Genomic DNA, 21,783 nt, shown 5'->3' with positions numbered 1-21,783 from the left:
GGGTGGGGGCATGGCAGCTGTTTACACAAGGATCCCTCATCCAGCACTGAGATACAGCTGACTCTGGGGTGAGGTATGGGGGCTGTTTATACAGGCATCTCTTGCCCAGAACTAAGATGCAGCCCTTTCTGGGGTGGGGCACAGGGGCTATTTACACAGGGATCCCTCATCCAGTAAAGAGATGCAGCTGCCTCTGGGGTGGAGCAAGATGAGGCAGCCATTTGACATACGCACAACAGACCCCTCCCATCCACTGCCTCTCACCATCCTGACCAGCCCAGGTGCCTCCAGCCCCACACTGGTGCTGGGCCAGGAATGTCAAGGTTCTGCCAATGTGTGCAGGTTCCGGATGCAGGGCATCACCGAGGAAACATTTGTGGCCTCGGCTGGGATGTTCCAACCTGAGCGGTGTCATGCTGGGTTAGGGAGATGCCTCTCACTGCCCCATCTCACGCCACATGTGTCCTCAAAGCAAACTCATCTCTTCTTCCACCTGCCCCATAGACCAAGAGGGGAGCGAAAAGACTGCACCCCTCACCCAAGACCCCACCCCCCAGGTTAAGATCAGGCCCCTTGCCTCAGCTCCCATCTCCCCGGGTAAGATCAGGCTGCCACCCCCACAGCTGTCTTGGAATAACAACAGCTGGGCCCCCTGAAATATCTCCTTTGCTCTGCATTTCCCTGATTCGGGGCCCCCTTACTGGGCTGGGTGTCGGGTGGATTTAGGACACCAAAGGAGATAACGAGGAATCTACGGGGGAGCTGAGTTTGTAGAGATATCCCAGGTTGCAGTCCTAGCACAGCATCCATTCACCGCTGAGGCCCTGCGCAATGTGCATCCCACAGGGACTGGAGATGGGATGCAGACTATGGGCTGCAGCACCGTCTCCTCAGCAGCACATGGCCCGGGCACACAATGGGCTTGTCGTCATCGTGATTGGGGAGATTGACCAGAACAGCTATTCCAGAGTAAAAGCAGCTGCCTGGGAAACTGCTCCAGAATAGCCCTTGTGCTTTGAATTCATACCCTACCTTAGTCCAGAATAACTTCACCATGCAAACAAGCCCTAAAAGAGTCAAAAGCTTTGGGATGGGCATGGGGGTTATCACTCCTCTCCTCTGGTACCAGGGGGCTTGCTACCACAAGAGAAGAAGGATGGTCTTTTGGTCAAGGCACTAGTCTGAAACTTGGGAGACCTGGGTTCACTTCCTGACTCTGCCACAGGCTTCCTGTGTGATCTTGGGCAAGTCACTTAGTCTTTCTGTGCCTCAGTTTCTGCTCTGTTCAATGGGGATAATAGCCTGGCTCTACTTCCCTGGGGTGTGTGAGGATAAATGCAGTAAAGGCTGTGAGGCAGCCAGATGCTATGGTGATGGGGACCAGATTATACTGGCATAGGCTCAGTGATATAGACAGAACCTGGGACCTGACAGCTCCTGTGGTAGGGAGGCCGGGATAAGATCCACTGGATGAGGGGGAAAAGGGGTCACGCTAGAGAGGGCATGTCTGGATGTTTCTCTCTGTCCTGGTAAAGCTTATGCTCAAATAAATGTGTTAGACTCTAAGGTGCCACAAGTACTCCTGTTCTTTGTGCGGATACAGACTAACAGGGCTGCTACTCTGAAACCTGTCTGGAGTGTGGCTCATGCACCTATTAATGGGTTGGTTCTCACGTTGGATGTGGGGAAACTGAGGCAGCAAGTGGGGACGTGACTCACCCGAGTGACCCAGTGAATCACTGGCAGAGCTAGGGATGTAACTCAGGCATCCTGATCCCTCCCTACTCTAACCACTAAACCCCACGCCGCTCCGGGTCTCTACCCCTTTAAGGACGAGCGCGGAACGGCGCCGTTTGTTCCTGGACGGCTTCCGTCTGCCACCCTCACATGACCAAACACAGCGGCCGCGCGAGTCTCGTTGCTTCCGGTGTGGAGCCTCTGATAGTCGGACCCGGTGAGTCTCCGGGACGCCGTCGCCCTCCCCCGTCGGGACCTGTTCCCCTCAAAATCTCCTAGTCTGGCCCCCGCGAGGGGAGACACGGGCGCTTGTGGGGGGCTCCGCAGGGAGATGCGGGGGGAGATACGGGGGCTTGTGGGGGGCTCCGCGGGGGGAGACACGGGCGCTTGTGGGGGGCTCCGCAGGGAGATGCGGGGGGAGATACGGGGGCTTGTGGGGGGCTCCGCGGGGGGAGACACGGGCGCTTGTGGGGGGCTCCGCGAGGGGAGACACGGGCGCTTGTGGGGGGCTCCGCAGGGAGATGCGGGGGGAGATACGGGGGCTTGTGGGGGGCTCCGCGGGGGGAGACACGGGCGCTTGTGGGGGGCTCCGCAGGGAGATGCGGGGGGAGATACGGGCGCTTGTGGGGGGCTCCGCGGGGGGAGATACCGGGGCTTGTGGGGGGCTCCGCAGGGGGATGCGGGGGGAGGTACGGGGGCTTGTGGGAGGTGTGGGGGGCTCTGCCTGGGGGTTGGGGTTGTAGAGAAGGGGTGGGGCGGAGTCTCCACCTGAGGTGGTGACACCGGACATGCAGAGTTGGGGGGCGGAGGAGAGTGGACCCCGATGCCAGGGCCTGAACGTAGCTGTGAGCTGGGCACATCCAGTCGTTGGTTGCAGGCTCTAATTCTAAGGGGTCCTTTAACGCAGTGGGTAGAGGAGGGCTAAATGACATCACACCCCTTTCTCTCTGGCTCCTGGACAGCTCCTGCGGGGACAATGCTCTGGACCTGGGCACAGCTTGAGTGGCCCCTTCGCCCTTGTCTGCCCTGGGTTTTGTCCCCTGGCCTAGCTGTAATCCCCTTGTATGATGCTGCTTAGTCCTGGGGTGAATCCCACCACAGCAGCATAAATCATGTGAGCCCAAGGGGTCTTTGGGATCTAGCAGGAGCTGGGAGCCAGGACGCCTGGGTTCTATTCCTGGCATTGGGAGAGGTGTGGGGTCCAGGCCCAAGGAACCTCTCAGGTAGTGCCACATATTACATCCTGTTCTCCAGCTGTCCTACTCTGTCCTTTAGCAGCCACCGATCCTTTTGGAGCTGCCCTGTAACACATCTCCCTGTCTTCCATTTGCAGAGAGGTAGCTCGGTCCAGAGCAGCAGCACATCATGGAGTGCACGGCACTGGAGAGTCTCATCGAGATGGGCTTCTCCCAGAACAGAGCGTATGTGTGCCCCCACCTCCATTCCCTCATTCCCCTCCCAGCCATCCACAGGCTGCCTTAGCTGCCACTGCATCTTGAGCTGGTCAGGGTGCTCCCTACCAGTGACTGGGGGTCATGGCCTATGGCTGTAGAACGGCAGCACAAAGGGATCAGGTGCAATGTGGGAATGCTTTTGAGGGGAAGGAAAAATCTAGTGCTGAGAGCAGGATTCCTGGATTCTATCCCCAGTGCTGGGAGGAGAGTGGGGTCTAGTGGGTTAGAGGATGAGGACTGGGAGTACTGTCCCTTTGCCTCAATTTCCCCATCAGCAGAGCAGGGATAACGCCTCTGCCCTGTCATCCCGTGTGTTGTGTCGTCGTCCCCCCTCCCCGCTCCGGGTTCTTCAGACTAAACAAGGAATGCTTATTAAGGTTGTTATAGAGGGTAAAGCCAGAAGGGACCATTAGATCATCTAGTCTGCCCTGCAGTATAGTGCAGGCCAGAGAATGTCTCCCAGTTCCCCCTGCATTGAGCCTGATCACTAGTGTTTCACTAAAACATCTTCCAGAAGGGCAGCCAGCCTGGACTGGAGATGGAGAATCCACCCCTGCTCTGTGGAGCTTGTTCCAATGGTCAATCACCCTCCCTGGGAAAAAAAAACATGCATTGTTTTTCATTGGAATGTGTCTGGCACCAGCTTCCAGCCATTGGTTCTTGTTCTCCCTGTCTCTGTTACATTAAAGAGCCCTTTAGTGCCTGCTATTTTCTCCTGCTACGTATATACTAGTTAGGTCACCTCTATCTTCTTTTTAGATGAACTAAACAGACTGAGCTCTTTCAGTCTCTCACCATCAGGTGTTTTCTTCTGCCCTCAAATTGTTTTTTAAGGCTCTTCTCCTCAACCTCTTCAATGGCTCAACACCCAATTTCAAAGGTAGCACCCAGATCTCGGTGGAGGATTCCAGTCTTGATTTCACCAAGGCCATAAGCAGAAGTGAAATCACCTCCCTGCTCTTGGGTAGGCCTTCCTAGGCAGTAGAATGGTCTTGAGGGGCCAGTGCTGTGGTGGTGGTGGTGGGAAGGGAGCTATTTGTGCCTCTGCTCCGACAGAAGTAAGCAGCTGGAGGACAACGTGTCCTATGAAGGCCTCACCTTAGCCTCCAATATCTAATGATTGGCTCAGCCCTGAAGCAGACAGTATTTCAGTCCTTCCAGAGCCTCCACTAGCATGAATTATCATCACTCCAGTTATCCAGCCTAGCACATGGCCCCTCTGTGCTTCCTGCTGAGTCCCCCTCATCCCTGGCTCGCAGATTGATGTTACGCTGGTGGCTGTGGTATCTATTCCAGGTTGGGGTAATGTTCTGTCAATTGGCCAGAGACAGGGAGACCCAGGTTTGTTCTCTGGGCCTGGACAGTGGGAGTTTGGGTCACCCCATTGAGCTACCCATCTGTCTTTGCTCTGTGAAGCATTTCATGGGAACGATGCTGCTGTGGAGGTGGGGCAGTGATAGAGTTGTTCAGCTTCTGGGTGGAACTCAGCCACGGCTGTCTATTTCTTTCAGGGAGAAGGCGCTGGCGCTGACAGGAAACCAAGGCATCGAGCAGGCCATGGACTGGTGGGTTGGAGACCCCCTCCTCCTAGATCTGTCTGCATTTCCATCCTTGTGACTCCGCCTTCTCCCTGCTGATGCTTGTTCTCTCTTCCCCCCTCAAAAGGCTCATGGAGCATGAGAATGACCCCGACGTGGATGAGCCATACGTGCCTCCCCAGGGCCATGTCTTGGGCACAGAGGAGCCCCCCGAGGGAAGCACCCCCGAGCCTGTGGAAGCCAGAGCAGGTTTGAACAACCCTGGGGAGTTGACTGTGCTGGGGACAGGGGAGTCAAGCTGCCAACCCTGGCTTGTGGGACCCCCTAGGTTGAGCTGTGGCCCATACACTCCAGGATCTTGCCTGCTTCTTGGCTGTTCCTTCCTTGAGCGACCCCCTCCACCCATATTGGGATCCCACTGACTCAGGGGGTGGGCTTTGCCTGCAGGAGGGGCGGGTTGGGAGCCCTGCTGCGGTTCAGGCTCACACCTAGGGTATGTGGCATGTCTGCCTCCTCGCTTGCGCCGCCTCCCCACAACTGTGTGGGGTAGACCTGAAGGAGCCTGGTCCCACCCTGATGCCCCAGTGCTTTGCTCATTACCTGTGTGGGCAGCAGGGGGTTCTGGCCTCTGAGCAGAGGATAATGGAGGCTTTTCCCTACAGATCGTGTGGAGGAGGGCTCGGCGGAGGGAGATGACAAGCACCCCCTGACTGAGGAGGAGAAGAGGGAACAGACCAAGCGGTAGGAAGGCCCCCCAGCCCCCGCTTTCGTGGCTGGCAGGGAGAGGCCTGTCCCCCTGGGATGCCAGTTGCATGCATGCTGGGAAGCGTAGCTCTTGGAGGAAGGAGGATTTGGTCCCTGTGGATTGTGGGCCCTGTGGGGAGCAGGGGCAGTGGAAGGTGGTGCCCACTCCTATTCCTCCTGCAGGATGATGGAGCTGATCGCGCAGAAGCAGCGGGAGAGGGAGGAACGGGAGAAGCGGGAGACTATTGAGCGGGAGAAGCAGCGGCGCAAGCAGGGCCAGGAGCTTTCCATGATCCGCCAGAAGCTGCAGGAGGACGAGATGAAGAAGATGGCAGAGGAGAGGCGCAGGGAGAAGATGGAGGAGAAGCTGGCCAAGTGAGAGCCCGGGGAGAGTGGGATGGGGATGCGTGGGGAGTAGGTGCATGGGTGGAGGGAGGGGTGGGCAGTGGGATGGGGTGCATTGGGGGAAGATGTGGGGAAAGGGGAGGAGTGGATGTAGACGTGGAACTTGCCCTTGCTGTGACGTTGCAGCAGAAACACCCTCCACCATGCTGCCACCTCTAACTGGGTCTGTTCTCCTTGCAGGCAGCGGGTGCGTGAGAAGATCGAGCGGGACAAAGCAGAGCGAGTCAAGAAGGTGGGTGAGCAGCAGAGGCTGGGTGGGATCTAGGCCCCCCACGGTGGCTCCTGCCACTGCTGTCCCTTAAGCTGGGGGTGGGGGGGGGGTATGTGTTGTGGAAGGAGGCTGTGGGGGGAAGGGCTGATGAGGGGGTGGGGCTGTGGTGGGTCCCATTCATCACGTGAGATCCCATGCCCAGTGCCCTATATGGAGGGAGGGAGATGCCCTGGGCATGGCTTTCTCCTGTGCCTGCTGGGTATGGGTGTGTGTGGGGTGGGCTGTGTGAGTGCTAGGGAGTGGGTTCATGGGGTCCTTGAGGCAGCCTGGTGAAACCAGCTTGGGGCTGGAAGGGGAACCCACTCACATCTTGGTGCCTGTCCCACTCTGTGTACCATTCCCATCCAGTTCGGAGGTGGCAGCAGCTCCCAGGCCCCAGCCGAGCCAGCCCAGGAGATACTGGTGCCCTCGTCCCCCAGCCAGGAACCGCCCACAAAGAGAGAGTATGACCAGTGCCGAATACAGGTACCCGGGGGAAGATGGCCCCACAAACTTTTGTGCTTCATCCATCTGTTGCTTACACACATACCAGTCTACCCCACATTGTCCCCTGCTGTGGGTTCCTGGGTGGGCGCAGACATCCTGCGTTGTTGGAAAAGCAGGTGGGGGTCCCAGGCAGTCACTGGGATATTGGCCTGATCTGGCTTGCTGCTGCAGCTCTGGAGGAAGCCCCCTATCTCTGGGGTCACACCCAGAGGTGCAAGTCAAGGAGAACAGAGGAAGCTCTCCTCTTAATGCAGGGGAACTGGCCCGCCCAGCATGCTGCCCTACTGTGGCATGGGGCCTGCACTCATCCCCTCTTGCCCTCTGTCCAGGTGAGACTGCTGGATGGGACGTCGCTCATGCAGACCTTCAAGGCCAAAGAGCAGCTGGCAGCTGTGCGGCTGTATATAGAGCTGAACCGTAAGGATGGTGGGGAGCCCTTCCACCTCCTCACCAGCTTCCCTCGCCGTATCTTCACGGATGAGGACATGGAGAAGCCCTTGCAGGAGCTGGGTGAGCCTCTGGGGGAGGGGCAGGCGAAGCGACTGGCTTGAGGGTACGGTTAACAGCAGAGCTGGGGAATAGAACCAGGAGTTCTGGCTCCCAGCTGCCCTGCTCTGACCCACTAGATCCCACTCCCATCCCAGAGCTGGGGAACAGAACCAGGAGTCCTGACTCCCAGGCCCCGCTACTCTAACCACTAGGCAACAGCGTGGAGTCCTTTGAGAACGGATCTGGGCTGGGGACTCATGACTGTAGGACCATCCAGCTGTTCCTTTGGGATTCCCATCAGAGAAGGGAGAGCATGGAATCTGCTTGTGGGCTGGTGCTGCTGCCTGGTGCTGGGGACGCCCGAGCTGTAAGCAGAGAACCCACTACAAGAGCCAGCTCTGTCCCTGTTGCCCTCACTTGGGCAGGGTAGGCTGCGGCCCTGCAGGCGCTCCGCACAGAGGAAGCTGCGTCAGCTGCTGGCACCAGCCACCACGGGGTCCTGGGAGGGGGAGATGCAAACCACAGAGCACCCAGGGCCCTTCCAGCTCAGACTCCCCTGCTGAAATCACTCCCGCTCTCAGGGATCCAGCCTGCCCAGCCCCAGCCACATGAGTGGACACTGCTCCCCCCACAACCCATATGCCCCTGGGTCCTGGCTTCAGTCTGTCTCCTGCCCCCACAGGTTTGGTGCCTTCGGCCGTTCTCATAGTGGCCAAGAAGTGTAACAGCTGAAGGATGCCTTGGCTCATGCGTGCTGTGACAGGAACTCCCTCCCCACCCTGGCCCTGGATTCCTGTGGTTCCCTCTGCCACCCGCACACCGTGGTTCTGCCCCTCCCCCTGCCCGACTGAGCCCAGAGAAGTGACTGACCATTTCACCTCCCCAGGACTGGAACCCAGCAGAGCGGCTGCGGGGGGCTTTGAGTCCAGCTTCCCTGGGGGAGTGCCACAGCGCGAGCCCCAGCACCAGGGACGCTAATAAACATCATCTGTTCTGCTGCTGCCGCCGCTGCCACCCGTTATTCCCGTGTGCTGCTGTTGGGGGGCTGATGGGAAGGAGGCCCCAGCTGAGCTAAGGGGAGCAGCCAGCAGGATGGGCACTGAGCAGACCCCACCAGCCGAGGGGGGGCCCCACTATAAATTCATAGTCCAAGGGTCATAGATTCGTTGTGCCAGAGGCTGCACGGATAATGCTGCGGCCGCTATCACTCCCCGCAGCAAAGACGGGGACCCCGTCATCACACCGGGTGCTGCACAGATGCCCTGCAGCCAAGAGTGGGGTCTGTCATGGCAGGTGCTGCATAGACAGAGGCTGAGAGGGAAAACTGGGGAAGTCAGAGGGGAAAGGCCTGACTCTGCCAGGGTAGGGAAGATACCCTACCCTAGGCAGTTGGTGGGGGAGAGACTCCTCTGCTCTCTCTACCCCTACACTGTGATCTTGTCCTACCCCACGTGCTCAATGGGGACCCTATGGGGAGGGGATAGTGCAAAGAAAAGTCCAAGCTCTGCAGGAGGTGCTCTCCCCTTGCTCTTGGTGCTGGCCCCCGTGAAGCATTAGTGTGTGGGGTACTGCAGGGAGTGGGGCAGGACTGGGAGGGTGAGAGGCACTTGCTGTGCTGGACCATACCATCCTCCAGGTGAGATGTGACACCCAGGCCTGGCCCACGGTCAGTAAAGAGCCTGAGGTGCAACCCTGTGGTTTGAATGGGCTTCTCCTGCTCTGGTGCACGGTGCTGTGTGCGCTCCTCAGTGGGGAGGGAGCTGCGTGGGTGAGGAGATGGAAAACAGCTGTGTCTAGGCAGGTCCAGCTCCTACCCACCCCTGAGCCTGAGGGAATGAATGTGTGGGGTCTAGTGTGGAATTACTGGGCAGTGGGAGGAGCCAGGCTGCTGCTGATACCCCTGCGGGGGGCTTAGCCCCACTGGCCTGAACTTGGAATGGGGTTTCAAAGCTGTTGCTGAAGGTGATAATTTAACAGAGGGCAAGTGAGAAGGGGCCTGTGTCCCAGGACTCTCCCCAAGCTGTCAGGGCTGGGAAGCCTATTCCAAGGCTCCTTGTTCCCTGAAGGAGCAGCAGCCCATGGGGCACTCTGGGCCTGGAGCTCCAGTTTGCCCTCTCTGAGCAGCTTGAGTTATGGGGGCCCTTTTGGAGCACATGTTCTTGCAGCTGGGCTGGGGCAAACCTCCGTAATCCAAACGCTGCACAAAGGGAATGACTGTGCCAGCTTCCCTGCAAAGAGCCTGGCTGGGAATGTGGGAGGGGGCAGGGAGCAGCGAGCAGCCCAGTTCTTGCTGGGGGTGCTGGGCTGAGGATGCAATCAGTAGTTAGAGCAGTAGGTGCTGCTCCCAGGATGGAGCCCTTACTCTCTACATTCCTTCTTCCCTCCCCAGTTTGCTGGCTCAGTGCCACTGCCTGAGGTAGTGTGCTGGGTCAGCCATAAAACCCAGCAGACCCTTTGCTTTAAGCACTAGATGCTGCATGCTCTCAGCGTCGGGGGCAGAATTTGACCTTCTGTCCATTATCTGTTGTTAGCACCTTCCCAGCCATGCTGCCCAGCAGCTGCTGAATCCCAAACTCTTCTAGTACAACTGGGGAGGGAAAGGCCACGCAGCCCCTGGCTGGGCCCTGCATCTGTTTGGATTAGCAACAGCCCACTGTGCTCAGTTGGTCTGACCTGACCCCCAGGCCCTCAAGCATCCCTGAGCACATTCCTGTTTGAACTAGAGGGGATTTGAGAAAAGCACCCCATCAGATTTAATGAGGGGAATGCCAACTTTGGAGCTTGTGTGGGCTGAGTTCTCACAAAAGCTGCCGGCTGCCACCCTCCCATCCTCCTCTAAAATTCCCCTAGACAGGGAGAATTTGGGGACTTCCTCCCCCCCCCCACTGTCCTCCATTTTCCCTCCTATACCAATAGCTCTGTGTGCCCCCATTATTTCCATCTGATAGAAATCATTCAGGCTGTCACCATTACGCTATTGGATGAGCAGAGATGGGGTATTGTATGAGAAGCATTAAGAGGTAGAGGCTTCATGTGTCCCCCTTTTTGGTTTTCTGGCCTTTGATGCCTACAGTACCCCCTGAAATTTTGGAATTGACCAGATGTGGCATTTAAAAGTGATCATGTTCCACACACAAATGTTATCAAGTTGAGCCTAAAGCCTTTGCAAACTTGGCCAAAAATTCCACTGATGGAGAATCCACGCCAGACCTGGATAACTTGTTCCAATGGTTAATGACTCTCCTGTGGAATCTGCATTTTAGTTCCAGTCTGAATTTGTCTAGTGTCAACTTCCAGCTGGTGGATCTTGTTAGATCTTTGTCTGCTAGATTGAAAAGTCCTCTATGAAATTTTCATTCCCCATTCAGTACTTCTAGATTGACTAAGTCACCTCCTGACCTCTTTGCTAAGCTGAAAAGATTGAGCTCAGTGAGTCTGTCACTCCAAGGCAGGCTTTCTAATCCTTTAATCATTCTTTCATAATGACAGGTTTCAGAGTAACAGCCGTGTTAGTCTGTCTTTGCGAAAAGAAAAGGAGTACTTGTGGCACCTTAGAGACTAACCAATTTATTTGAGCATGAGCTTTCGTGAGCTACAGTTCACTTTATCGGATGCATTCCATGGAAACACGGTATGCATCCGATGAAGTGAGCTGTAGCTCACGAAAGCTCATGCTCAAATAAATTGGTTAGTCTCTAAGGTGCCACAAGTACTCCTTTTCTTTAATCATTCTTGTGGTTCTTCTCCAAACCATCTTCCAGCTTATTCACAGGCATCTTGAATTGTGGACACCAGAACTGGACACACTATACCAGCAGTGGCTGCAACAGTGCCAGCTACAGAGGGAATAAAAGGGACTAAAGCCTCTCTTCTGACATGAGATTCCCCTGTTCATACAGCCAAGGATCACATTATCCCTTTTGGCTAAAGCACTACACTAGGAGCTCCTATTCAGCTGTGATTATCCCTTTGCCTTTCTGAGTCACTGCTTCCTAGCATAGACTGAAATGCAATTCCTCCCCCACCAGTTCTGTGAGTCCAGGCCCCCCGGGGGCCAATTCCTTGTTGGACAAGTCACACAACATCCTTTTGTGCAAATTTTTCTCCCCAAAAGCTGCCTCCCCCCATCCCAGGATACCATAAATAGAGAAGTGAGGGAACAACAGGCAAACTGGTTTCAGCTGAGCTCTGAAAGGGACAGACTGTGCAGAAAGAGACCTGTTCTAGAGAAGCAGACTGATGGGTGGAAGAGCAGAGCCTAGCTGGAGCCAAGGGGGGTTCAAAGCAGCAGGAGGTTAAATTAGAACTGGATGTTGGAATGAACAGGGTGAGTCAAGACGTGGGGAGAAATACTGTCATAGCTCATCCCATAAGCAGGAGTTAGTCCGGGGGATTGCACCAGCGGGACAGTCTGGGGAGCTGCCATGACATAAGGCAAGCAGAGAGGGAAGGGCTGCAGGCAGCTGGAGCTTAGCGGAGAGGAAGATGAGGATCATAGTAAAGGGGGAGTTGGAGTGGGTCTCTTCTCTCTCAGGTACTACTGGGAGGCTACCATAGTAAGAAAAAGCAAACAGTTTTCTCTTGGATTCATGTTTTTGTCCCAAATGCACATTTTTGACTTGGCCAGTGCAGCAGCTGCACCTTGTCCTGCCTTGTTTGTTCTACTTCTTCTGTTTCCCAACTGGATCAGCTAGGATGACTACACCCCAGCAGGCGAGACCTGAAGGGGAGAAAGGAGGGAGACATCAGGGGGTGATTGCATAGGACTGACTCTCCCCTTAAGGGCATGACCCCCAGAAACTTAAAGGGGGTGATCAACATGTAGGTTACAGTTTCCCTTGAGGTGGGAACTTGCTAGGTCACGAGTCCATACACTCCTTAAAGCCAGCATAGAAGTAGGAGTAGTGGGAGCCATGGAAGTTATCCTAACCCCTCTAGGACACTTGCCCCGACCTCAGTGACCCCCCCAGTCCCAGAGAGATGGGCTAACACCACTGACTCCTCCCCACTCCAGTGGCTGGAATGCCCCTAATGAGGGTGATGTGGGTGGCTGGTCCCATGTAGCTGGTGTGACCCTTGAACCCTGGCCTTAGGGTGACCTCTAACCCCCTGGGTGGCCTCAAGGTCAATAACGTCACAGGTCCCTGACCTCCAATACGACCTGTGACCCCAGCACTCTCTGACGTGGGGAACGGTTCCCATGGAGATGGGGTCACGCTCTGCCCACCCCTGACCCCGCCGTGACCCCTGACGCGCACTTACTGACTGCGAAGGAGAGCTGGAAAATGTTCCACGGGGAGGGGGCGATGCCCCGGCTTATGACCCTGCGCGGGCTTAGATAGATCCAGAAGCCGGCCCCGATCAGCGCCGAGCCGGACAGGATGCGGCAGCTCCAACAGCTCCCGAACAGCGGCTTGGGGGGAGGCGCGGCCGCCTTGCTCTCCTCCACGGCCTTAGACATGACGGCGGGAATAGAAGCACGGAAAGAAGCCGATTCCGAAGATGGCGGCGCCCATTGGGGGAACCGGAAATATGGGTGCCAGAAAGTCGTCAGCAAGGAACCCGGCAGTAGAAACTTTTGTACTACAGCGGAACCTAGCCACCGGAAGTACTGACCCAGCCTATTGGGGTTCTGGGGAGCGGAAGAACTGAACAGGAAATGCTTCCCGTGAGGGTGTGGTGTCAGAGCGTCTAGTGTCCGTGTGCCAACGTCGCCTACGCGCTGACAGTTCCGACCTCTGAAGAACCTGCCCCCCTCCCCAAACCCCTCTGTCCCTGACGGCCTCTGTCCAAGGCCGCCCTTGGGCATACCCTGCTGGAAACAGTCGCCCCTCCTGGGACATCTGCCATTGCCCCCAGAACTGGAGTCCAGGCTGCACCCCAGGTGGGGATGAGGAAAGTTGAAGAGAGCCCTACAGCTGGGTCCCCATGACGAGCCCTTTGGGGCAGTGAGGTAGAACCATAACACATCCCCAGCTGCACAAACATCTGGGACCAGGAGCGCTGGCTCTGTGGGTAGCTCCTAGCTACTCCAGTTCCAGCCTCTCCCAGCAGAGCCTGCTGGAGGCAGGGAGCTCCCAGTTACTCTAGATCTGGCTTCTCCCAGCAGGGGGTAGTGTAGGAAGCAGGACAGGAATACTGGCTGTGAGAGGAACTCTCAGGTACTCCAGAGCCAGACACTCCCAGCAGGAGTGCTGTAGGGAACACAGCAGGAGCATAAGCTTGGGTTGGAAAACTTGGAATTCTCAGTAGCTATTGCAAGCTTTCATTTTACTTTGCCCATTTGAATAGTGTATATTATTGACACAGGTCTCACCCTTTACTGAGATTATCCTATAACTAATCAAACATGGTTCCTTCAGTACAGTCTGAATAGATACCAGAGCAAGGGGTACAGGCCAGGGCACAAAACAACAGGAGGCTTAAATAGTTTAGTTTTTATTAATATCAAAAACTTTAACTGTATTAACTATTATTCAACATTACCATTATTCCGTTGTATTGCAGTAGTACCAACTCGGCTCCATTCTGGTTCTTATACAGCCCTATTCTCTGTGGTATCTGGCTTCTTTGTGAATGATGCATTAAGTGACATGACTAACATCTGCCACAGCTGGTTCTTTCTTCAAGGAGGAGCAAGGGGGATTTTTTTTACTGCTAGCAGAAGGCTGTTTTTTTAGAGATGATATATTCTATGTGCTGATGTTCGCAAAGGCAGGTTGGAGATGTGGCCCAGACTGTTGGAGTGGAAGATGGGGAAATTTGGGTTGATTCTTAGTTCCTGGGGGAGTTTATTACAACCTGGGATCAACCCCCAGGGAAGCACTGTCTCCGGTACAGACAAACTGATGCCACAGTTCTGTTGTGCCTGAGGAGCAGAGTGCTCTGCTCTTTTTTGTCCCGAAGCTTTAGGCAACTTGGGCTCAGCCATGGAGCACACTGAAGATAAGAACCAAGGCCTTGAGTTTAACTTAAGGGAAGTCAGCACAGAGCGCAGGAGGCAGGTGTGCTACACTCACGGTAGTCTGTGCCGCTGAGAATACACACTGCAGCATTCTCTACATATAGAAGCTCCTATCAGGGACCTCTGGGGAAGAGCTGGTCCCTACCCCAATGAGTGCACAATCCCAGGATACCATGAGAAGTAGGTATACCAAACTGAGAGAAGGAAGCATAAAGATACAATTACTTAATGTTTCTGTTGCTGAAGACCAGTCAAGCCAGGATCCCATTGTGCTGGGGTCTTTAAAGACCTGGAGCAAATAACAGACCCTACCCCAAAGATCTTGTCATAGAAAAGCCAAACCCACACAGGGTGATTTAGGCACAACAGCAGTGGGAATGGTGGATGAATAACAATATCAGCCTGTGCAGTTTTTTAGCCTGCTGGGAGGGGCATCTACCCCCCACCAGCTGCCTGTATATTATCAAAATTCAGTTCTGTGGGAGGCATGATGATTAGCATAAGAGGCAGCAACCCCAGTGCACCAGCTGCTTTAACCATGACACCAGACAGGTCTTTACAAGGTTACTAGGTTAGTTTATTAAAGACATGAAAATGCTTCTTTACCTCATGCTGTAGTTTTTGCTCTGTCAGATCTGCATGACACCCATACCCTGTGTGGGTATAACCAGGGACTGGGAATAAGAGACAGAGTCCCCCTCAGCATAATGGTCACTGATCATTACATCTGCTGACAGCCATGGAGTGTCCATCCCATTCTGGCCTGTGGGAGACCAGAGATGGCTGCAGGGATGGAGAATGCAGCCTGCACCCACCTCAGGGGCGGTCTCAGGACCAGTTGCCTTGGCTCCCATTTGAGAGGGTGATGGGCAGGTGTCACTTGCTCCAGGCTGGTGAAGGCCTCCGGGCCACATTCTCATTTGTTTCAGCTGCCTCTTTAATCGCTGCCATTACCAGCTCATTCTGGTGTCGCCTCTCCGCCCAGCGCAGGGGGTTTGTCTCCGGCAGCTCCTGAGGAGAGAAGGGAGTGGTCGGGAGGGGGGGCCGAGGTGTTTGGTGGTTTTTAGACCTCCCCCTTCTCTCTGAAAAGAGAGTGGAACAGCAGTTTCGAGTTCCGCTCTCCTCCCTGACCGCAGAAATGTTGGTTTCCAGGCCTCCCTCCTCCATGGCCCATTCCAGGGGAGGAATTTCCAGGCCCCCTCACCTTGGCTATCTCCCGCCTGCGCGGCTCCCGCGGCGTTACTAGCGCCCAGACCCCGACCCCCAGCCCCGTGGTCGCAGCCACCATCAGGCTCCCCAGCAGCAGGCGTCGCAGGAATTCCATCAGGGCGCGGTATGAAAAACCCTGGTTAGCCGCGCAGTTCAGGCTGCCCGGGGGACAGAGCGGACAGAAGTTAACCATAGAGAGCGGGGGAGGTGTCCAGGCAGAGCGTCCTGTCACGCTACTATAGATGGGCGGTGTGACCCCGGCACCACCATAGAGAACATGCGCTGTGGACAGAGCGCCCCCTTTTGCTACTATAGAGAAACAGCGGAATAGGACCAGAGTGTTCGATTTTTGCTACCATAGAAAGCAGGGACTGGTGGGCCAGAGCGTCCCATTGCAACCATAGAGATCATAGGACTTATGCCATAGAGGGGGTTCTGCGTCTGGCTGGTCTAGACGGTTCGCTCCCGCGCGGCAGAGAGGGTGTGTGGCTGGGCCAGGCGACCCTATCCCTCACTGTAGGGGAGGGGTGCGTGGGTGAGCGGGCCAGGCCTCCCAGCATAAAGAGCGGTGATGTGGGGCTCGGACGGGCCAGACACCTGCTCCGCTACCATAGAGAGGGGTGGAGGTGTTTTGTGGCTAGGTCAGTGTACCGTCTCTGGGGTTTTCAGTCTGGTCCCCACTGGGGCAGGCACCCAAGTCCCCAAACGTGCTGTCCCCCTCAGAGAGCAGTTGGAGGGAAGCATGTTGGCAGGGGGTGATGTAAGCTTTCCCTGCCCAAGCAGCCCCATCTGGAGAGGCACAGAGGAGTCAGTCCCTTGTGGTGTAGATGGAGTGTATTTGTGCAGGTCTCGCTCTGCCCAGGCTGCTCCCATGCTCAGTACCTCCAGAGGCCTTAGTTCCTCTGTAGTTAGTTCCACTGACCCTTCCCCCTGCGACTGGGCCTCCCCAGTCCAGTCTTCCCTCAGACAACCCCTAAACCCCCTGCGTCAGGGCTCTGCTGACCCCGTTCTGCATTAGTCTTGGGTGGTGCACTAGGGAGACAAATGAACCAAATGGATTTCATCTGATCAATCCCAGGGCTTTACCTGGCCAGGGAACCTTCAGTCCTGAAGGGAGCTCTGTTGTGGTCTCTCTCCACCAGGTGGGAGGAAGGGGTGGGATTTGTGCCGTGGTCCTCACTGGGAAGCACTGGCACCTGTAAGTGGGAGCAGGGGGCACCCAGCCTTCTCTCCCCATCGCTCAGTGGGCAAATCATTGGGTCTGAGGCCCCCCATCTTGTGGTCTTTAATGATGGAGAACTGTCTGGGAAGGGGGAGGGGTATTTCTCCCACAGCCCCTGATGCTGTGAATGTGCCCCATAGTGACCTCTCTAATCTGCCCGGGGCTCATCACCCCAATCCCATTAAGGCCCCTTTAAACTTTGGGAGTCGTGTAATCAGGCTGGCTTAGACCTGGGCATAACAGGGAAATGGGACCATGGTGGGGCCTGGCAACTGGACAGATCTTGAGGTGGGGCCTTCCAATCCCAGGGGCTCTGGGGCCCCTGTTCATTGCTCCATGGCTGCCAAATTAATCCAGTCCTGCCCTGACCCCGTTCATGGTGAAAGCCAGCCTGTGTCAGTAGCATCTGCTGACTCAATCTCCCACCCATGGCTGGAGCAGCCCCAGGGATCCAGCAGCCTTGCCCCTTAGCTAGGGTGTGCAAGCTTCATGCCAGAGGCTGAGTGAGATCTGGGTCCCCTACCTGACCTTTAAAGAGCTCCTCTGCTCCCCCACCTTCAGGGCAGCCAGTTAGCTCCTTGGGCAGTTCCCATGAGCTCACTGAGTGATTAACTGAAGCCCTGATTCCAATCCTCCCCTCGTAATTATCCATGTCCTGGGACAACTCCGGGCCAGGGCAGCAGCTGCCCATGCCCTGATTGGTCTGGGCTCCCACCTTAATCTGTAGGTGCAGGGGTTGGGAACATCTCCCTGGAGCAGGCAGCCCTCATAGTGTGGGGGATGGGATGGGGTGGGGCCCAGGGCTGGGAGTGCAGTCCAGGGAGGAGAGGAGAGCACTCTCCCTGGGGTGGAGATTACTGAATGCAGGGGGATCCAAGGGTTGGGAGTACAGGGGAGCTTGGCAGGGGTGCTCTAGCCAGGTTGGGGGGCACTGACAATGCAGAAGGTCCTAGCGGGTAGCACTGAATAGGGGAATCCACCATAGAGCTGTTGTGCCCAGGGGATTAGCCTGGTGTCAGGACAAAGCGCTTATGGTGCCTGGAGCATCTGTCGGCTCCCTGCCCTGGGGACTGCTGGGCCCTGTAATCCCTGCACATCCTGGGATGGCCCAGGACAGCGCCTGATGGTGTGTGACCGACTGAGGGGAGGCTGGGGTGGGGGTCAGCCCAGGCACAGACTCCCTCTGTCCCCACAATGGGGTTTCTCAGGGAAGAGGGAGTGATAGTCTAGCTGAAGGGGGGAGGTGACCCCTGGCAAGGGTTGGGGGTGTCACAGTGAGGCTTTTTGGGGCTGGGAAGTGCCCCCCACAGGGGAAGGACCAGAAGTTCCAGTGTGTGTATATGGGATTCTGTGGTATGGGGAATCCTCCCCCCCACCCCAATCTGGTGAAGGGCCTAAATTGCCAGTGCAGGGGTGTCTGAACTTTAGGGCTTGGATCCTGGGGAATAGACATAGGGCTTAACCCTGGCTGGGTGGGGGAAGGAGACGGGGCCATTCCCAGCCCTGACCCCCAGTTTCTACTCCCAGCATCGCTATGGCTGAGGGGACTCTGGATTGTGGTGGTGCCCCATCCCAGGCAGTGCTGACCCCTGGTGAGGCCTGCAACCCCATCCAGCTACCTGTGGCGACCCCAGGGCAGAACAGCCTGGCCTGGCTCCACAGCACTGACAAGGAGGTGCAGTGGCTATCAGAAGTGGGAAGGAGCCCCATCCAGACAAAGCCTCCCGCACAGAGCCAGGTGAGACACCCCCTTCCTGGGACATCCCCTCACTGGGTCCCCTGGGATGAGGCCAGAGCCAGGTGAGCCCCCCAGGACAAAGCCCCCTGTGCTGCTGCCCTCACCTCCTGTGGATCAGATCCAGACCCCCATCCTCATATCAGGGCCTTACTGCCCTGCCTTCCTCCCTGCCATTCCAGGTTTCTGGGCAGCTAGGCTCCCCCGGCGCGCAAACTAACCCCCTTATCCTCTGTGCCTCATTCTTCCTGGAGCCATGTGAGACGGGCAAAGGCGCCCCTAGGGAGCCGTGTGAGGGGTTGTGCAAAGGTCCCCCTGAGGAGCTGTCTGAGGGGATGTGCAAGGATCCCCTCAGGGAGCCGTGTGAGGTGACGTGCGTGGAGCTGTGTGAGGACACTCCTCCCTGGGAGCTGTGCAGGGATCCCCCCATGGAGCCATGTGAAGGGCTGTGCAAGGAAATGTGCAAAGATCCTCCCCCCAGGAAGCCATGCGAGGGCCCCCTTGGAAGCCCAGTGCAGGGGAAGGCCCAGCTGCCGTCCATCGTGGTGGAACCCACAGAGGCGGGAGAGGTGGAGAGCAGGGAGCTGCGCTGGCCCCCAGATGACTTCCTGCTGCTGGAGGGCGAGGATGAGCTCTTCACTGATGGAGAGGAGTAAGTAGCAGGGCCGGGGCCTGGTGAGTCTGGGGGGCAGGGCCCAGAGAGTTTGGGGGGCAGGGCAGGGCTGCGAGAGTCTCGAGGGCAGAGCTGGGGACCAGTGAGTCTTGGGGGTGGGGACCAGTGAGTCTGGGGGGCAGGGGCAGGGCCCAGTGAGTCTGTGGGGCGAGACAGGGCTGGTGCCAGGAGAGTCTGGGGGGCATGGCCATGCAAGGGGGAGAGGGGCCTCAACAGGACCCTGGGATACAGATCCTTTGTCTTGGAGGCACCTCAGGATCTGGGCTCCCCAGCCTCCATGGCAAGAGCCCAGTTGGGAGAAGACTGTGGCCCCATAAAGCTTTGGGGGGGTGGGATGTGCTTCAGGAGTCCCTCCCCTATTCAGTGTGTCTATGAGGCCATTAGGGGGTTGGGGCGTGGGGCTGGCACTGCTCTCCATCTCCATTCAGTGCCTCAGCCGTGGTCAAGTTGTGAGGGGAGTGTGGAGGGGATCCAGCTGGCTGCCGAGGCCTGGGGGGGTGCTGGGGCCTTGAGGGAAGCTGCCAGAGGAGCTAGAGGAGGCAAAAGTGGGGGGAGGGGCTTGTCAGCACCTAGAAATGTACCAAAATAGCTCCTTGGACATTCTGGAGTGAGAGGGCCATGACCCTGCTTAGCTCAATCCTCAGCCCAGTGTCCACATGGGGCTTAACCGGAAATAGCTAGTGTGTCAATTTCCAAGAGCAGACAAGCCTGAGGAGGGATTTTCCTCTGTACAGGACATTGCTGAGCCTGATCCTGGGGCTCTGAGGGCCACATCGGAGAATTGGAGGGGATCTGGAGGGCAGGAGAAAACACCTGCCAGTGGGAGACTGAAAGAACTCAGCCTGTTTAGCTCAGGTGTCTGAGGCCTTTGCGGGGAGAAAACAGCAGGTAGAGAAGGGCTCGAACTGCGCAGAGACTGGCAGAACAAAAACAGTGGCTGGAAGCTGAAGTCAGAGTAACTCAAGTTAGAAACAAGGCCCAAATTTGTTCCAGGGCACGTGATTGACCATTGGAACAAGCTCCCCAGGGCAGGGGTGAAGTTTCCATCTCCAGTCCAGGCTGGCTCCCTCTCTGGAAGGCCCTTCAGTCAAATACGAATGATTGGGCTCAATGCAGGAGTGTCTGGGGGACATTCTCCAGCCTGTGCTACACAGGAGGGCAGACTATGTGATCTAAAGGTCCCTTCTGGCCTTACACTCTCAGCCTCTTTGACTGGGGGAATGATTCTGCCACTTATTCCCAGGGCCCAAAACTCACAGGTGACTGAGTTGCTCTTTGACAGCCTTCTTAGAGCAGTGCCCTGCCAGATTTGACGCTGGGCCCTTTACCTTTTCCCACAATGCAATGAATAGGCAGTAGGTTTAATACAAGCAAGAGGACGTGTTCACGCAATGCACAATTCACCTATGGAACCCATTGCCAGGGGATGTTGTGAAGGCCAAAAGTATAACTGGGTTCAGAAAAGAATTAGATGAATGAATGGAGGATAGGTCCATCAATGGCTATTAGCCAAGGTGATCATGGACACAACTCCATGCTCTGGGTGTCCCTGAACCTCTGACTGCCAGAAGCTCGAGAATCAGACACTGGTGGATCTCTCCAGCATTGCCGTGTTCTGTACACTCACCCTGAAGCTCTGGTACTGGTCGCTGGTGGAGACAGGATACTGGGCTAGATGGACCATTGCTCTGACCCAGTATGGTAGCTTCTGTGTTCTTATGATCTTTCTCTTGGGGTAGGGACCTTTCAGACATTCTTCAGGCTATTGCAAAGTGTCCTCTGCGAGGGCTGGCACAAGATGCCACAGCTCGCTTACTGCCTGGGTGCCCAGCTGGTCGGAGCTTGAAGGGGTGTCTGTGACCCATAAAGACCTGGGACTGTCCTGCCCAAGGGACTGTTGCGTCTCTCCTTGGGCCGTGCTGCTGTGACTGCGATCAGCAGGGATGTCTGAGCTGGGGCCCTCTCACTGAGGGTGCAGCTGGCAGGGCGTTCTCTGGCGCGAGGCATTGGGGAGGGGTCTGTTACCACTCCTGGCATGGAGCTGGATGGTTAATGGAGCTTGGGCTGGCAGCCTCACCCTCAGGAGAAGCTGAGGGGAGGAGAGGGGCCTGGGGGAAGGGTTGGAGGGGAGTTCAGCTTGGGGGAGGGGCCTGGGGAGCAGAGGGGAGGGGCTTAGTATTTAAATAAAAATTATCCTAAGAGGGCCCCACGTTGCTTCCTGTGCTGCCCCACAGGCTCTGACCTCAGGCCTCTCCCTGCGCTTTGTGTTTCAGGGCCCCCCGCACTGGAGAGCACCCTGGATGAAGTACTGCTGTGAAGCTGCCGGGGACAGAGGGGACCCCACTCTCTCCCTGTATGGCCTCAGACCCCACTAGAGACCCAGCTGTAGCCTTGTGGGAGGGCCGTAGCTCAGGGACTGAGGACACCCTCCCCAGGAGCTGGACAGCAGCAGGAGGGGATGGGCCCCCTGCCACCAGGACCTTAGGGGGCAGAATAAGACCAGCCTTGGGCATCCTCCGTGCCGGATCCAGTGCACCCCATCTGTGAGCAAGAGTCAGCGTGACTTTGATCTGGGACAGCAGCATCATGGGGCATGCACTGCCCCCACCACCTCCAGGAGCTGGGGGGCCAGCAGTCTGCAGGGTTTGTCTCAGTGGGTACAAGCTGCCCGCTCCTCCCCTGCTGAGCTCAGCAATAAAAGGTTCCTGTCCTAGCTGAGGTGTCTCACTGTGAAGTGGCTGGCGAGGCCCTGGGAACAGGTGTAGTGCCTCTGTGGGGCTGGCTCCCGGGGGCTGCAAGCTCCAGACTCTCTGAGCCCCAGGGGGTGGCTGAGCTGGGGGGAGGGAGGCAGCAATA

At 56.7% G+C, this 21,783-nt stretch overlaps 4 protein-coding genes across 9 annotated transcripts; 2 read left to right on the top strand and 2 right to left on the bottom strand.

The window, feature by feature from the left end:
* Window positions 1-1,838: 1,838 nt before the first annotated feature.
* On the top strand, window positions 1,839-8,125 carry UBXN1 (UBX domain protein 1). The gene is made up of 10 exons (XM_075130505.1): window positions 1,839-1,954; window positions 3,071-3,158; window positions 4,703-4,756; window positions 4,857-4,978; window positions 5,392-5,470; window positions 5,657-5,848; window positions 6,059-6,110; window positions 6,498-6,614; window positions 6,965-7,145; window positions 7,807-8,125. Exons 2-10 carry the CDS (start codon window positions 3,103-3,105, stop codon window positions 7,854-7,856), a joined length of 903 nt encoding a protein of 300 aa, XP_074986606.1. The 5' UTR covers window positions 1,839-1,954; window positions 3,071-3,102; the 3' UTR covers window positions 7,857-8,125.
* Window positions 8,126-11,698: 3,573 nt separating this feature from the next.
* DMAC1 (distal membrane arm assembly component 1) lies at window positions 11,699-12,678 on the bottom strand. The gene is made up of 2 exons (XM_075130504.1): window positions 12,387-12,678; window positions 11,699-11,844 (listed from the first exon to the last, which is right to left on the bottom strand). The coding sequence occupies exons 1-2, from the start codon at window positions 12,583-12,585 to the stop codon at window positions 11,786-11,788; spliced, it is 258 nt and encodes an 85-aa protein (XP_074986605.1). The 5' UTR covers window positions 12,586-12,678; the 3' UTR covers window positions 11,699-11,785.
* Window positions 12,679-12,820: 142 nt separating this feature from the next.
* LOC142072711 (uncharacterized) lies at window positions 12,821-21,642 on the top strand. 6 transcript variants are annotated; one of them, XM_075130499.1, is made up of 4 exons: window positions 12,821-13,008; window positions 18,047-18,257; window positions 18,437-18,906; window positions 21,201-21,642. In XM_075130499.1, exons 2-4 carry the CDS (start codon window positions 18,054-18,056, stop codon window positions 21,229-21,231), a joined length of 705 nt encoding a protein of 234 aa, XP_074986600.1. In that variant the 5' UTR covers window positions 12,821-13,008; window positions 18,047-18,053; the 3' UTR covers window positions 21,232-21,642. The 6 variants fall into 6 exon arrangements, with proteins under 6 accessions (XP_074986600.1, XP_074986597.1, XP_074986602.1 ...); XM_075130496.1 differs by lacking the exon at window positions 12,821-13,008 and adding an exon at window positions 15,654-15,778; XM_075130501.1 differs by lacking the exon at window positions 12,821-13,008 and adding an exon at window positions 15,659-15,778 and having other exon boundaries at window positions 18,509-18,906.
* On the bottom strand, window positions 14,644-15,546 carry UQCC3 (ubiquinol-cytochrome c reductase complex assembly factor 3). Its single transcript, XM_075130503.1, has 2 exons — window positions 15,293-15,546; window positions 14,644-15,099 (listed from the first exon to the last, which is right to left on the bottom strand). Exons 1-2 carry the CDS (start codon window positions 15,488-15,490, stop codon window positions 14,965-14,967), a joined length of 333 nt encoding a protein of 110 aa, XP_074986604.1. The 5' UTR covers window positions 15,491-15,546; the 3' UTR covers window positions 14,644-14,964.
* Window positions 21,643-21,783: the final 141 nt, after the last annotated feature.

The sequence above is a fragment of the Caretta caretta genome, chromosome 7 (assembly GCF_965140235.1).
Source record: "Caretta caretta isolate rCarCar2 chromosome 7, rCarCar1.hap1, whole genome shotgun sequence".
Taxonomy (NCBI): domain Eukaryota; kingdom Metazoa; phylum Chordata; order Testudines; family Cheloniidae; genus Caretta; species Caretta caretta.
This window is presented reverse-complemented; position numbering and strand designations above follow the sequence as displayed.

Excerpts from the sequence above, each read along its gene's own strand:
- LOC142072711 (XM_075130499.1), top strand. The coding sequence starts at position 18,054 with ATGGCTGAGGGGACTCTGGATTGTGGTGGTGCCCCATCCCAGGCAGTG. Across the intron at positions 18,258-18,436 it reads AGCCTCCCGCACAGAGCCAG|GTTTCTGGGCAGCTAGGCTC; the intron begins GTGAGACACCCC and ends CTGCCATTCCAG. Across the intron at positions 18,907-21,200 it reads CTCTTCACTGATGGAGAGGA|GGCCCCCCGCACTGGAGAGC; the intron begins GTAAGTAGCAGG and ends TTTGTGTTTCAG.
- UQCC3 (XM_075130503.1), bottom strand. The coding sequence starts at position 15,490 with ATGGTTAACTTCTGTCCGCTCTGTCCCCCGGGCAGCCTGAACTGCGCG. Across the intron at positions 15,100-15,292 it reads GCAGGCGGGAGATAGCCAAG|GAGCTGCCGGAGACAAACCC; the intron begins GTGAGGGGGCCT and ends TTCTCTCCTCAG.
- UBXN1 (XM_075130505.1), top strand. The coding sequence starts at position 3,103 with ATGGAGTGCACGGCACTGGAGAGTCTCATCGAGATGGGCTTCTCCCAG. Across the intron at positions 3,159-4,702 it reads GGCTTCTCCCAGAACAGAGC|GGAGAAGGCGCTGGCGCTGA; the intron begins GTATGTGTGCCC and ends TATTTCTTTCAG. Across the intron at positions 5,849-6,058 it reads ATGGAGGAGAAGCTGGCCAA|GCAGCGGGTGCGTGAGAAGA; the intron begins GTGAGAGCCCGG and ends TTCTCCTTGCAG.
- DMAC1 (XM_075130504.1), bottom strand. The coding sequence starts at position 12,585 with ATGTCTAAGGCCGTGGAGGAGAGCAAGGCGGCCGCGCCTCCCCCCAAG. Across the intron at positions 11,845-12,386 it reads CCAGCTCTCCTTCGCAGTCA|GTCTCGCCTGCTGGGGTGTA; the intron begins GTAAGTGCGCGT and ends TCTCCCCTTCAG.